The sequence below is a fragment of the Narcine bancroftii genome, chromosome 6, assembly GCF_036971445.1.
Source record: "Narcine bancroftii isolate sNarBan1 chromosome 6, sNarBan1.hap1, whole genome shotgun sequence".
NCBI lineage: Eukaryota > Metazoa > Chordata > Chondrichthyes > Torpediniformes > Narcinidae > Narcine > Narcine bancroftii.
Window position 1 is genome coordinate 130,950,088 of NC_091474.1, and position 16,214 is coordinate 130,966,301.

The 16,214-nt window shown below is 45.6% G+C and overlaps 1 protein-coding gene across 1 annotated transcript in view; it reads right to left on the reverse strand.

The window, feature by feature from the left end:
• Nucleotides 1–16,214, reverse strand: part of eys (eyes shut homolog) — a 986,043-nt gene that overhangs the window by 315,537 nt on the left and 654,292 nt on the right. Inside the window, exon 26 of the mRNA XM_069886108.1 lies at nucleotides 12,886–12,920. Coding sequence (XP_069742209.1) covers nucleotides 12,886–12,920 — 35 coding nt within the window. The remainder of the gene's footprint in view (nucleotides 1–12,885; nucleotides 12,921–16,214) is intronic.

Sequence of the window (16,214 nt, forward strand, 5' to 3'; positions counted from 1 at the left end):
TTTTAAATTTACTTAAGTGCTGACTGTACAATATATATAATTACATAGATGGAAAATTTAAAAATATTCAAAATAAAGACATACAGTATGGTATTAACATACCCCCACATTTCGTTTTAAATGATGGGAGGAAACCGGAGTCCCCAGGGAAAACACAGGCAGAAATAAGGCAAATGTACAAACTCCATACAGACAGCACAGGATTCAAATTCCAGTCCCAATCGCAGGCACTGTAAAAGTGTTGCATTAACCGCTACACCAACCATGCTGCCTGGAATCTAATATGATAATGACTAGGTATTCTGGAGTTGATCTGAACCCATGATCTGCTGATGCAAGGTTGGAAAGTGCTTTCCTGGATTGCATGAGATGGCAACCAAAATTTGCATTGGTTCTGAGCAAATCTACAACATAAACCAGTGTTTTGTCCATAACCTTCTATGCCCTGATAATGCAAATGCTCAACTGTATCACTTTAAATTTTGAGATACACACAGTAACAGCTCCTTCAGGCCCACAAGCCTGCATCACCTAGTACAACCAATTAGCTTACTAATCCATACATCTTTTGGAACTTAGGAAGAAACTGGAGCACGTGGAACATTCAGTTCAGACTGTCACTCAGGATTATAGGAAAATTTGGGAAATTAATGTAATTTTAATTACCTAATTTCAGCATGGTTCTAATGGTAATCAAGAGGGCGTTGGAAAATTAATTAGAAAAACATAGAAAATATAGAAAATAGGCGTAGGAGTAGGCCATTTGGCCCTTCAAGTCTACACTGCCATTCATTTTGATCATGGCTGATCATCCACAGTACCCTGTTCAAGCTCTCTCTCCATACCCCCTGATCCCCCTAGTCACAAGTACTAAATCTAACTCTCTCTTAAATATAGCTATGGAACCTGCCTCAATCACTTCCTGTGGCAGAGAATTCCATAAATTCACCACCTTCTGAGTGAAAAAATTCTTCCTCATCTCAGTCCTAAAGGACTTCCCCTTTATCCTAAAACTCTGACCCCTGGTTCTAGACTTGCTCAACATTGGGAACAATCTTCCTGCATCTAGCCTGTCAAATCCCTTAAGAATTTTGAGCGTTTCTATTAATTCTCCTCTTAATCTCCAGCAAGTACAAGCCCAGTTGTTCTAGCCTTTCTTCATATGCAAGTCCCGCCATCCCTGGTATCAATCTGGTAAACCTTTTCTGCACTCTCTCCATGGTAATGATGTCCTTCCTCAGATAAGGAGACAAAAACTGAACACAATACTCCAGGTAAGGTCTCACCAAGGCCCTATAAAACTGCATCAATACCTCTCTGCTCCTGTTCTCGAATCCTCTTGATATGAATGCCAACATACCATTCATCTTTTTTACTGCTTGCTGCACCTGCATGCCCATTTTTAATAACTGATGCACAGCAACACACAGGGCTCTTTGCATCTCCTCTTTTCCTAATTGGATACCATTAAGATAGTACTCAGCCCTCCCATTCTTTCCTCCAAAGTGGATAACCACACACTTATCCACATTATACTGCATCTGCCATGCATTTGCCCACTCACCCAACCTGTCCAAGTCACCCTGCACACTCTTAGCAGCCTCTACACAGCTTACAATGCCATCCAGCTTCGTGTTATCTGCAAACTTGGACATGCTGTTTTCTATTTCCTCATCTAAATCATTAATATATATCGTAAATAACTGGGGTCCTAGCACTGAGCCTTGTGATACCCCACTAGTAACTGACTGCCATTCCGAAAAGTACCCGTTTATTCCTACTCTTTGCTTCCTATCTGTCAACCAATTCTCTATCCACCTCAATACCACATCCCCTATACCGTGTGCCTTAAGTTTGTATAGTAATCTCCTATGTGGGACCTTATCAAAAGCCTTCTGAAAATCCAGGTAAACCACATCTACTGGTTCTCCCCTATCCACTCTACTAGTTACATCCTCAAAAAATTCAATAAGATTAGTCAGACACGATTTTCCCTTCATAAAACCATACTGGCTCAGCTCAATGAATTCACCACTTTCCAGATGTGCCGCAATCACATCTTTAATAACTGACTCTAACATTTTCCCCACTAGCAATGTCAAGCTAACCAGTCTATAATTCCCTGATTTCTCTTTCCCTCCCTTTTTAAAAAGTGGAGTTACATTAGCCACCCTCCAGTCCTCAGGAACTACTCCAGAATCTAAAGAGTTTTGAAAAATTATCAACAATGCATCCATTATTTCATGGACTACTTCCTTTAGCACTCTGGGATGCGGACCGTCTGGCCCTGGGGACTTGTCTGCCTTTAATCCCTTCAATTTATCCAACACAACCTCATAACTTACACTTACTTTCCCCAGTCCTTCCGTCAGTTTAGCCCCATGGTCCCCTATTATTTCCTGAAGATTATTCATATTTTCCCTAGTGAAGACTGAACTAAAGTAGTTATTTAATTGGTCTGCCATGTCCTTGTTCCCCATGACCAATTCACCTGTTTCTGACTGCAAGGGACCCACATTTGTCTTTACTAGTCTCTTTCTCTTTACATATCTATAAAAACTTTTGCAGACATTTTTTATGTTCTCTGCCAACTTTCTCTCATAATCTCTTTTGCCTTTCCTGATTAATCCCTTTGTCTTCCTCTGTAGAACTCTGAATTTCTCCCAATCTCTGGTATTCTGTCTTTCCTGGCTAGTCTATACGCTTCCTCTTTACGCTTGATACTCTCCCTGATTTCCTTTGTTATCCAAGGATGTACTACCCTCCTTGAGTTATTCTTTTTCCAAACTGGGATGAACAAACGCTGTATTTCATCCAGGTGATCCTTAAATGCTTGCCATTGCCTTTCTACAGTTAATCCTTTCAGTAACATTTGCCAATCTAACAATCAATTCGCGTCTCATACTCTCAAAGTCACCCTTCTTTCAGTTCAGAACATGAGTTACAGAATTAATCCTGTCACTTTCCATCCTAATGTAAAATTCCACCATATTGTGGTCACTCTTGCCCAAAGGGCTTCGCACAACAAGATTGTTAACTAACCCTTCCTCATTACTCAGAACCCAGTCTAGAATGGCCTGTTCCTTCATTGGTTCTTCAACATACTGGGTTAGAAAATTATCCCGTATACCTTCTAAGAAATCGTCCTCATCAGTATCCTTACCAATTTGATTCATCCAGTCTATATGGAGATTAAAGTCACCCATTATAACTGCCTTGCCTTTGTTGCATACATTTCCAATTTTCTGTTTAATGCCATCCCCAACCTTTCTACTACTGTTAGGTGGTCTATATACAACTCCCACTAACGTCTTCTGCCCCCTTGCATTTTGCAGCTCTACCCACATTGATTCCACATCATTCAAGCTAACATCCTTCCTTTCTATTGCTTTTAACTCCTCTCTAACCAACAATGCTACCCTACCTCCTTTTCCTTTCTGTCTGTCCCTCCTGAATATTGAAAATCGATGAATGTTAAGCTCCCAGCCTTCGTCCCCTTGAAGTCATGTCTCTGTGATCCCAACTATATCATAGTCATTCACCTTATTACGAATACTCCTTACATTAAGACATAAGACCTTCAAGCTTGTTTTTACCACACCCTTAACCCTATCACCATTATGCTGTAAAGTGGCCCTTTTACATTTTTGCCCTGAGGTTACCTGCCTGCCTCTTTTGCTTTTCACCCTCCTATCTCCGACTTCTTCCCTCATGCTAAACCCCTCCGTCTCTCTATTCCTGATCCCATCCCCCTGCCACATTAGTTTAAACCTTCCCCAACAGCACTACCAAACACACTCCCGAGGGCATTGATCCCGGCCCTGCCCAGATGGAGACCGTTCTGTTTGAACTGATCCCATCTGCCCCAGAACCGATTCCAATGCCCCAAGAATCTAAAACCCTTCCCTCCTACACCACTGTTCAAACCACATATTCATTCTATCTATCCTGCAATTCCTACTCTGACGAGCTCGTGGCACTGGCAATAATCCAGAGATTATTACCCTAGAGGTCCTACTCCTTAATTTCTTTCCAAGCTCCCTGAATTCTGCTTGTAGAACCTCATCCCGCTTTTTTCCTATGTCGTTGGTACCAATATGGACCACGACAGTTGGCGGTTCATCCTCCCCATCCAGAATGCCCTGCAGCCGCTCCGTGATATCCCTGACCCTTGCACCTGGGAGGCAACACATCAACCGGGAGTCCCGTTTACGTCCACAGAAGCTCTTGTCTATTCCCCTTACAATTGAATCCCCTATGACTATTGTCCTACCACTCTTTTTCTGGCCCTCTTGCACAGCAGAGCCACTCACAGTGCCCTGACCCTGGCTACTGCTGCCTTCTCCTGATGGGCCATCTCCCCCAACAACATCCAAAGCGGAATATCTGTTTTTCAGGGAGATGACCACAGGAGACTCCTGCTCTATCTTCCTCTTCTTACTCTTATCTTTGGTCACCCAGTCACTATCTCCCTCAACTCTATGAAGCTGTGGTGTGACCAACTCGCTAAAGGTGCTATCCACCAAATCCTCAGCATCCCGAATGCTCCAGACCAAGTCCACGCGCAGCTCCAGTGCCATCATGCGGTCAATCAGGAGCTGCAGCTGAACACACTGCCTGCACACATAGTTCCCAGGGACACTGTCAGTCACCCTGAGTTCCCACATAGCACAAGAAGAGCATGGCATGGGACTAAGCTCACCGCCATGTCTAAAATGACCGCCTACAATTGAGTTAAATGAAAAAAGAAAAAAAGACTTACCCCTTTACCTGTGCCTCAGCCTCTCTGCACCCAAGTCTCTCAAGCCAAAGCCTCAAGTCTCCACTCCTTCACTGCCCCACTCACTCACTGAGCCGCTCCTCGCTGGCCGCTCCCTCACCTTTCACTCCTTTTATTTTATTGGCCCTCAGGCAATTTACTTACTGCTCTAGCAGTCTCTCCTCGCCCCTCCGCCAACGGTGGCCTTGGGAAACACCGACTCTGTTGCCCTCTGAGCAGCTGCAGCCCGATCCAACTAGGCCCGCGAAGCTAAATCAAGAATTTAAATACTTACTGCTCTAGCAGTCTCTCCTCGCTAATGCAGTGCATATTGTCTTCTACAATATACACTGCAATATATGGAGTATAGACAATAATATCTCAATAAAAAAACTGATAAAGAAGATTATGCTCATGAGAATCAGAAGAATGCAAAAGAAAGACAGGAAACACTTGGGCATAAACTTCAAATTGCTGTTTCTACTAAAAATTACTGGTTAAAATCCCATTCATGGTCAAAGTTTTGCTATGTTTACAGAAACCAAACACCAGAGATACCAACGTCATTGTATATATGGGTTGATATATAAAAAGCCAACAAATAGATATTGCTGCATTTTAATGACATGGATTGAAGGGATGTTGCTTTTCAAGTGCTTTTATCCCTCTCCTTTGTTGCAGACTTTTTGTGAATTTTATTAAATTGCAATGTGAGTCCTTTATCATGAGAGTTCATTTCCGTAAATCAGATGCTTGTTTACCAAATGCCATGATTATCTCATGCATATTTGAACCACACACTATAGGGAGAAGCAAAGGCAGTCACAATGAAAAAATGAAAAAGGAATAGAAATCAAGAAAAATAAGAAATGCATAAAAGAGGGAAATTGAAAAGAAATCTGAAAACAAATCACAGAAAGGTTACAGCTCAGGAGACCTGTAGCAACTATTTTCTTTATAATCGCTCAGAGGAATTAGAATGTTGTTATCTAAGCCTAAAGAAAGCTCTTGGTGCCTGCCACATTGACCACCGCCAGTGGGCTGATATCGCCTCAAACCGTGCATCTTGGCACCTCACAGTTCGGCGGGCAGCAACCTCCTTTGAAGAAGACCGCAGAGCCCACCTCACTGTCAAAAGACAAAGGAGGAAAAACCCAACACCCATCCCACCAATTTTTCCTTGCAACCGCTGCAACCGTGTCTGCCTGTCCCGCATCGGACTTGTCAGCCACAAACGAGCCTGCAGCTGATGTGGACATTACCCCTCCATAAATCTTCGTCCGTGAAGCCAAGCCAAAGAAAAGATCTATGACTCATTCAAACAAATCTGTACTAAAGTTGAGTTTCCCACAGTTTGTTAATTATTATTATCAGTTGCAAGCCATGAAACTTTGTTGGATGATGTTTAAATGTTGTTAAACGATGTTTAAATGGTCAATAAGAGTTATCAGAACATTCTAAGTCCCTTACCATTTCATAGATCAAAGAGAATAAACTGTCAATCTTTCTAAGATGGCTGAAAATTCAGCTGTAACCTTGACTATTACTATGGAAACACTCAAAGAATATGTAAACAATCTTCTTGAAAACCACAAAACATAATTTGCTTGCAAGATGCATTTTAACCCTTACAAGACCTTTCAATCCCTCTGCACCAGAGCAACTCTTCAGTTCCAAGCACCTCTCCTCCAATTCCTTCCCTGTAGTTGTGCAAGTTTTTCCTTCAAGTCCCTCTTGAAAGCCACAATGGAACTTTCCTCCTTCACAATTTGCAGGCTGCACATTCCAGATTCCAACCACACTCTGCATAAAAATGTTTTTCTCTCATGACACTCTTTCATAACCTAACCCTATCCCTAACCCTTAACTGTCAAAAATATTCATAATTTCATCTACTTCTATCAAGTATCCCTTCATTCCTCTTTAAAGAAAACAGTCACAGCCTCTTTAATTTGTCCTTGTAACCACAAACCCTCATTCCAGGAAGCATTTTCATAAATATTTACAAACCCCCCCAGGCCCGCCTGCCCCTGAATAGAATCTTTTCCTCTTCATTCTTTCAACAAAGACGCATCACCTCACCTTTCTCCACATTGAACTTACCAATTTCACATTTTACTTCCTCTGAATGCTGTATGAGCCAGTAAATTTCTTCAGGAATTTTGTGCATTATTTTTTCTATGGTCTGTTTAAATTCTGCTGCAATCTTTCAGAATCCTACTTGTGGTTCACAGTAGTGCAGTCTTAGAAATTTATCAATCATGGTTTTAAAAAAAAACAATGGGTCCAATACAAATGTTGGAGAAATCTTACTATTAAAAACCTCCAGTCAAAAAGCAATTTAGCTAACTCTGTAGATGCCATGTCCTTCAACTTTTGGTGAAAAGCCTGTTGCATGGCACCTTTTCAAATGCCTGCTGGAAGCACATGTATGCTACTTATCGGTACAAACTGTGATGTCATTGAAATAGTTCTGTCAAATTGTACAAGTAGAAATTTAAATTTAGACCTTCAGCACTGTGTGGTGCACTGCCATGCAGAAAGCAGACACAAGACTTAAAGACTGTCCAACAGGCTTAATTCCACTGAAAGTCCCTGCTGCAGTTGGCTGTGATTAGCTGTGCTGACTCCATGTGACTGACCTCAAGGGGCCAGATGTGGTTTATATCTCAGTGGATGATTGACAGATGTCTGGGTGGGGCTTGGTCCATTTAGGTCGGCTGATCGACAGCCGGCCAGGTGTTGTTTTGTCCTCTAGTGCTCTTCCTGTTGGTACACAGGTTGCCCCCGGCAGTAGGCTAGTGGTGTATCACCACATTCATCCCTTCTTTAAAATTGTCCTGGGGTGGGAGGAGGTTACATCCAATGTTCCGCAAGCCCCAAACATATGTACATATTTAGATGGTCTGGCGGCTGTCAGAGACTCTGTGACCATCACAGGGTTGGCTCCTGGTCAAGGGTCAGCAAGGGTAAGCAGGGGCTAATCGGGGAGTGGCTGGCGTGGTGCAGAGCAGTGGGGGAGCTGGGGTGGCTGGAGATGGAGCATGTGTGAGGCGTTGGATGGGTGGGGGAGCGGGGTTATCTCCCATGGTTTGAGTGTGTTTGGGGTGCCTGGGGTAGGGAAGGCACGGCAGGCCATCCTGGTCCTGGGTGGCCCACAGGGAAGATGCGTCAGGCCGGTGTGGTCCTGGGGCAATGGAGGCTGTTGTGCTGCAGTGGGTGCTCCTGCTGGTGCCAGGTCCCTGGTTGAGACAGTGTTCCTCCCTACCGCTGGGGTACCTAACATAGGCATAGTTGTGGTTGGTGTAGGAGGAACACCTGCTCAACCAGGCGGTCAGCCTTGTGGGCCCACGTGTCTATGCAGGAGCACCGGTCCTGGGGACACGAGCCATGCTGGGAGTGAGATTCTAGTCACCGATTTCCTGGGGAACAAAAACAGCCGTTCGTGAGGGGTCTCATTGGTAGTCACGTACAGGAACGACCCAATGACATGGAATGCCTCAGAGAGGTCGTCCTGCCAGTACTCTACGGACCAGCCCTTGAACTTGAGGGCCAGGAGGACTGTCTTTCAGATTACCCCGTTTTCGTGCTTTACCTGCCCATTACCTCTCGGGTTGTAATTAGTCATGCAACTAGTTGCAATGCCCCTTGCTGTCAGGTACTGGCGCAGCTCCTCACTCATGAAGATGGACCCTTGGTCACTGTGGATGAACACAAGATAGCTGAACATGGTGAAAATTTGCATCAGCGCACTGATGACTATGGCCTTGGAGGTGTCTGGGCATGGGATAACGAAGGGGAAACGGGAGTATTCATCTATGACCGTGATGAAATAGACTTTCTGATTTGTGGAAGGCAGGGGGCCATTGAAGTCTATGCTGACGTGTTCGAAGGGCTGTCTGGCAGTTACAATTTGGGTCTGGTGTGGGCCGAAGAAGTGGGGCTTGTATCCCGCACATTCCTGGCACGCCTCAATCATGGTCATGATGTCTCTGACGGTGTACGGGAGGTTTCCGGACTTGATAAAATGATATAGGCAAGCGAGGCCCAGTGGCAGAGGGACTCATGCAGTGCCTGTAGCTGGTCGTTGCGGCGTGACGTGCAGGTCCGGAAGAGGTCATCGGGGGAGTAATTAAACTTCCCTGGTTAATACTGGATGTCGTAGCTGTACATTGCTAGCTTGACTCTCCAGTGCAAAATCTTATCGTTCTTGACCTTGCCTTATGGGAGGTGCTAAACATGAACACCACTGCACACTGGTAGGTAAGGAGGGTGAATCTCCTGCCAGCCAGGTAGTGGCACCAGTGATGGACCGCTTCCATTGTTGCCCGGGCCTCCTTTTCAATGGAGGAGTGCCCTAGCTCGGAACGGTGGAGGGTTCTGGAGAAGGTGACAGGGTGCCCCTTCTGGTTAAGGGTAGAGGTGAGGGCACATTGGAGGCATCGCTCTCCACCTGGAAGGGGGAGACCTCATCCACGGAATGCATCATGGTGTCTGTAATGTCCTGCCTGTTGCACTCTAAAGTTGCCTGCGCCTCAGGTGGGAGGGGAAAGATGGTGGCCTGGGCCAGTGGGTGGCCCTTGTCTGAGAAGTGGGGAACCCACTGCGAGTAATAAGAGGAAAGGCCAAGTCACCTGCAGAGGGCCTTGAGCGTGAGTGGGAGGGGTAGCTCAATTAATGGGCATATCCATTCTGGATCCAGGCCGATGACACCATGTGCCACGATGTACCCCAGATGGTTCAAGGTAGATGGTGCTGAACACGCACTTCTCTTTATGGTAAGTGAGGTTCAGCTCCTCAGCCGTCTGGAGAAGTCTCTCCAGGTTAGCATTGTCATCCTGCTGGTCGTGGCTGAAGATGGTGACATTATCCAGGTACAGGAAGGTCGCCTTTAATTTGTACCGGTCTACCATGCAATCCATCTCCCGCTGTAAGATGGAGACCCCGTTTGTGACTCCAACTGGAACTCAGTAGAACTGGTAGAGGCGCCCGTCCGCTTCAAAGGCAGTGTAAGGCTTGTCCCACGGGTGGATGGGGTGTTGGTAATAGCCCGACTTCAGGTCAATCGTGGAGAAGACCTGGCATGTCGTTGACCATGTTGGCTATCCTTGGTAAGGGGTAGGCATCCAGCTGGGTGTACCGGTTGATGGTCTGACTGTAATCTATGACCATCCTCGGCTTGCTGCCCCCCTTGACCACCAGGACTTGGCCTCTCCATGGGCTGTTGCTGGGCTCAATGACACCAGAAGCCACTGCACCTCTGCCATGAAAAAGACCCTATCCGCTGAGCAATTGCGCCTACTTCTAGTGACTTTCGGCTTGCAGTCTGGTGTGAGGTGTGAGAAAAGGGTGGGAGGGGCCATGCGCAGTGTGGAGAGGCTGCTGGTTGGACAGCATGCTGTGGAGCGTGAGTGGGGGTAGGGACCCCTCGAAGGCGAGGATGAATCTCTGCAGGTAACATTGAAAGTCTAAGCTCAGGTGGATTGGGGCGCAGAGTTTGGGCATGACCAGGAGTCTGAAACCGGTGTATGTCTCCCCCACCACAGTCAGATTGGCAGAGCAGCACCCAAGGGTGTTAATGGTTCGGTCCTGGGTGGTGAAGGTGATAGAGAGTGGGTGAATGAAACTCTCGGTGCTGCCACTGTCGAATAGGCACTTTGTTACCTACCCGCTGATCTCAACATCCATCATGGAGCACCCAAGACCATGAGGGATGACTCTGGTAAGTGTGGTGGCCGCACATCCATTTCAGGGTCCGGGTCACAGTTCCTTGACAGTGGAGGTAAGTTGTGGCCGGTGTCATCTTCTGCAGGCAAGGGGTGCATTGAGAGAGGTGAGTGTTGGCCGGGGTCGCTCTCCGTAGATGTGGGGTGCAGTGGGTGGCGATCGGCAGTGTCCGCAAGTGTAAGGTGCATCGGGAGGCTGGCATGGTCAGCGCCCGTGTTGACCGCAGCGTCATTGTCGATGTCTGTGCAAGTGAGGTCAGTAGTGTGCGTGGTGTAGGCCTGGGAGGACGCAGGTGGCTACGGTGCCTCCGCCCACCCGTCACGAGATGGTGACGCTGCGTAGGGGTGCGTGTCGGCAGCATGGCTGGTCTTTCTCTTTGGTTGTGCCAGAGGAAGTGATGTCATGCCATTGTCTGTCTGTGCCAGTGGCATAGTAGCTTTTCTTGCTGCATTTTGAGCAGAAGTGATTCCTGGCCAGGCAGTTTCATCGTGACCATCGATCAGATTCACGTCAGGACCCACAGTACTTACAAGGATGTGGGGCACCCGCGGCAGTGATGCTCTCATTCACCAGCTGGTTTTGAACCACAGCTGCAGTCTGTGCTGTCCATGAGGAGACCTGGGGGAGTCTGGAGTTGAAGACATTGGTGTGTAGGACTGCTGCCTCCAGAGCTTGGGTTACCTCTGCAGTTTTAGCCAGGGAATAGATATTGTCCTCAGCAGCTTCTGCCTGATGGCCCTCCAGCGCAGACCTCGGACACAGGTGTCCCTGATCAATCTTTTGACCTCCTTTTTGGTCACCCCAGGGTCTGCCATGCATGGTTGGGCGAGCTTATGCAGGGTGGTGGGACTCACGCAGGGTGGTGGGACTCACGCAGGGTGGTGGGACTCACGCAGGGTGGTGGGATTCACGCAGGGTGGTGGGACTTAGAAGGTATTTGGTGGACCATGTTCGATGGGGGGTTATACACAGTTTCCAGGGTGTTCATCGTCTCAGAGTACTCAGTGCAGTCCTTGAAGGCCTGGAAGGCTCAGGGACCCAACTTGGAGCAGAGCAGGACGAGCTCTTTCCTGTCGGAATCTAGGACATCAGTGTGTGCCTCGAGGATTGCTTCGACCGTGTGCCTCCAGATTTCGAAGCGTGCTTGCGCTTCCGAGTGACGTGGGTTGACTTCGAGGCTCCTGCCGCTTAGGAGCTTCTCCATAGCAGCTTAAATTTTAAGTGAAATAAATTGTGGTGTGCTGTTGTACAGAAAGTAGACACAAAACTTGAAGACTGACCAACAGCCTTTATTCCACGAAGTCCCTGCTGCAGTTGGCTGTGGTTAGCTGTGCTGACTCCGTGCAACTGACCTCGAGGGGCCGGATGTGGCTTGCATCCTGGCGGATGATTGGAAGCTGACTGTGTGGGGCTTGGTCAATTCAGGTTGGCTGATTGGCAGACGGCCAGGTGTTGTCTTGTCCTCCAGTGCTCTTCCTACAGGTACACAGGTTGCCCCCTGCAGTAGGCTAGTGATGTATCATCACACACTGTAACAGGTCCTTTCTGCACATGAAACCGTGCTGCCCAAACCCACCCAAATGATCTATACCCTGGTACGATTTTGAACATTGATAGGAAACTAGAATGCCTGGAGGAAACCCATGCAGTTACGAGAAGAGCGTTCAAACTCCTTACATACATTTGATATTCAGATTTGATATGATTTATCCTGAAAGAAATGTCATGCTGGATTATCTCCTGTCCTTCATCAATGATCATTTAAAATCTTTCCCACCATGTTAATCTAACTCCCTTTTGCAGCGAGGCTTATGCCAACTCAATTTTTGGAGCAAGGGAATAATGTTTGTCACTCTCCCATCCTCTGGCACCATTGCCCTATCCAAAGAACTTTGAAAGATGATGGTCTCATTGATATACAATTTCCTCTGCGGTTTCTTCAAAACCCCTGCATCCCATCAGATCCTGGTGACATACCAACTTTAAAATTAGCCAATATACTAATGCTCTGACAGCTCAACCATTTCCTTCTTTACTAGACAGCGCACTCATTTTGTATCATTACACTGCCACCATCAACCAATGCAAGTTCCATTTTTGTACTCAGTGGGCCTATCTCCTCTATGCACTCCCTTTTTATTGTCAAACACTTTTGGAGAGGAGAGAAAGTGATGAGAAAAGAAAATAGAAAGGAATTAAGGAAACAAAAGAAGTGTGAGAGTGAAAACAAGGAAGAAAGAAATGATAAACTTTCATGATATGACAAAAATATTTAAAAAACATTCTTCATAGATTTGAAACGTGTCGAAAAATTGCAGGAGATAGGAGTTAGAAAAAGTGGTGTGCAGGTCACCCTGACCTATCTTTGCTGCTCCATTGTGAGGGGATTCGTCACTTACATTCTGCCAGCATCTTCTTATGAAGGACGTTCCACCTGAAATATATCAAGTTGACCAGTGTGATGGAATATTTGGGAATGTTTTTGGGAGATAAATTGGTAAAATTAGAGTAGGTTACATGCACACACTTTAAAACAGATCTTATTTGAAATACTGGAGATTTCATATTCAGCGCATTTACAGAAACTCTGGAGAATGCCTTTGGAAGATTTCATAATTAAGTGCTAATTGAAATGACGTCATGAATGAATGGTGTGTTGTCTTTAAAGCAACATGCAGTAGGCACACTATCTATTGATTTCTCTTTGCTAGGGTTTTGACAGAGTGCACAGAAAGGTCATTCCTGGGTTCCTGTTTACCTAGGACAACAGATGGACGAGAAGACTAACTCCTATCATTTGCTGGAGAAGGTCGGGGTTTTGCAAGTGAGAGAGAAGAGAAGGAGATGCTGCTGGCAGTGTTGAATCTCAGATGGAGAGAGAGACACACACAGCTGTAACAAGCCAGGAGAAGCTTGTTGGAACTGAAACAGAAGCTCCAGAGTGGTGGATGGGTGGAAGTGCTATCTGTCTGATGTTTCTCTTGGAATAAATAGAACAGAAAGGAACTCTGTGATAGCCTGAAAGAAAGAGGTGATCATCTGGAGAACCCTGATGGGGCAAGTTTCATCAGCGAGTCACTGAGGTGACTAATGGTGGGACCTCCGTTGTGGAAATCCTGGAACAACACATCTCTCTCTGCAAACCTACAAGAACCTTCCTGAACGATAACCATTTACCTTTCAAACCCCAAAGCCTGGTGAACTTTATCCATGTTAAACTCTGTGCACAAAATAAGAATTGCCTGCAACCAGTGAACTTGAAGGAATGAGAAATGAGACTGGACTGAGAATCAAAGAACTTTTATTAAATTTACACCCACATTACATACACGTGCGCTTAGAATTAGAAGGGGGTTAAGTTGGGTTAGTTAAGTCAATAGTGATAAGTTAAAGTGTGATTCTGTTTTCATGTTTAAAGATAATTAAAAACAACTTTTTTTAAGTAACTACTTGTCATGGTGAATATCTATTGCTGCTGGGTTTTGGGGTCCTTTGGGCTCATAACACCAGGACTAGTTTGTTCCTTCTGAGTGAATATGGGAGTCTCGCCATCTTCTGGCAGTCTCTTTTTTTTCTATAGCAACTACTGTATGTGTTGCTGTTTTGTGGTTAGTACAGGGAATGTGCCATCTCCAATGCTGCTCAGTTCAGTATTGGCAGTTGTGCAATATTGGGTGAAGTCCCATTAGGAATTATGCTGATCCTGTTTTGATGCATGTTTCAATGTGTAAACTACCACAGCAGCATTTCAAAATGGAATTGTGGCTGGAGTCCCAAATGATTATTAACATGATATATATGCACCAAAAATAAATATAATCCAATTGATAGCCAACAGTACATTGCCTACATTTAAAACAAAATCTTAGAAATTAGATTTCACAGCTATTTCATGCAATTGATGTACACTTGTTTAGTACAGATGCCCAAATGGGAGCAAATCACCCGCTCACAAATTTTTTTTCCCAAAATTGGGGAAACCAGAAGGAATGGATGTCACACGTGCCTCGGTATCTCCCCTTACTAAGATCTTTCTTCTGTTGTGAATGGCCCCTAAGCCACACCAAGAAATGTGCTCATTATTCAGGGCAACCTCAATACTCACCTATGCTGTGTATAATTTTAAGCATCTGAAATGAGCACTGTGAGACCCAGCAATCATTTCACGTGTGCAACAGCCTTGTAAACTCAGGGAAGAACATGCAGACAGCAGCACACAAATGCCCCCCCACTCTCACTCTTTCTTTTTCCCTCTAGATCTGGATTCACAGATCCAATCCCTCCCCTGATCAATTCTTTCCCTTCCTGCCCTATACAAGTCTTTTTGCATGTTGGGCTCATTCTTCCCCTGGTCTTTCTTTCCTTCTCCCCAGCTTTTTAATTCAGGCCTCTGCCTGCTTTTTACTCATACCTTGAAGGGCTCACCCTGAAACATGACTTCCTCTGGATGCTGCAAGACCCGCTGAGTTCCTCCAGCATTTGTGTGTGTTCAAAAGAAATGCCTTGCTAGGATTTGCATTGTTTTACAGGGAGTTATAAAATGGGGTTGCATACAAGTGCTCCTGATTCTGTCGGATGAGTCGAGATTCATGCATTGATAATAACATCATGTGTGAATCAGAAGCATAGTGGCATTGCAATTAGCACAGCTGCTTCACTGGGATTATGTTCTATCCTGACCATTGATGCTGCCTGTGTGCAGCCTGCACATTCTCCCTCTGATCCTGTCTGTTCTCCCTAGATGTTCCGACTTCCTCACATCTTGCAAAGGCGTGTTGGTTGCTAGCTTAATTGGCTTAACTGTAAATTATCATTTGTAGAAGAGGTGGAAGGAGAATCAACGGGAATTGATGGCCACTTGAGAGAGAATAGGTCCTGGGAGAAAAGTGATGGAATGGCTCAGTGAGCTGATATCATCTTGATGGGCTGCATGCCTGTTCCCATGAAATACGAAATAACATTAAATATGAATGACACTAAAAAAAGCATAAGCCGCATAGTACCAGGAACTGCCTGGTCAAATCTCCAAGTCTTTTATTGGCATTGTTTGCGGCCTTGTTGAAGGATTAACAAGATGGCCTTTTGGCACATGTATAACAATAAAGCTAGCAGATGAGTCCAACTTCCAGGTAAAATTATGTCTGTCTGCAGTGACGGATATGATCATTAATGGTCATAACCCCAATTTTCTAATCCTCAGAGTCCAATCCTGGATAAACCATGAACTCAGTCTGATATGGCCTGGGACAAAAACAAACTGCTGGGGCATTTGGCAGACCAGGCCACTGGGGGAGGGGGCTGTGTCCAGAAAGAAGGGGTCGTGCGAGAGGAATTCTCCAATTTCAAGTGACCCATTCTTCCCTTGGTCTCTTTCTCCTTCACCCAGGTTCTCACACATACTCCTTTCTAAGCTCCTACCTCCAGCCCTCCGCTATCCAGTTCCTTTTCCCTTCCCCATGTTCTTCATCTATCCACCATGCATACACTGCTCCACTGTTCCCATCTTATCATCATCCTTTAATGGAACATTTTCATTAACAGGATCATGATGGAGAGGGTTAGTACTTTTCAAGTACCTGTGGAGTCCCCATGTTGGAGAACCTCTTCTGGAGCCGCACATCAGAGCAAGGTACACCAGTGCTTCTACTTTCTAAGAAGACATGGCATGTTGTGGAATACTCAAATAAATTTCTCCAGATGTGGAAAGTGTATTGACTAGTTGCATCAC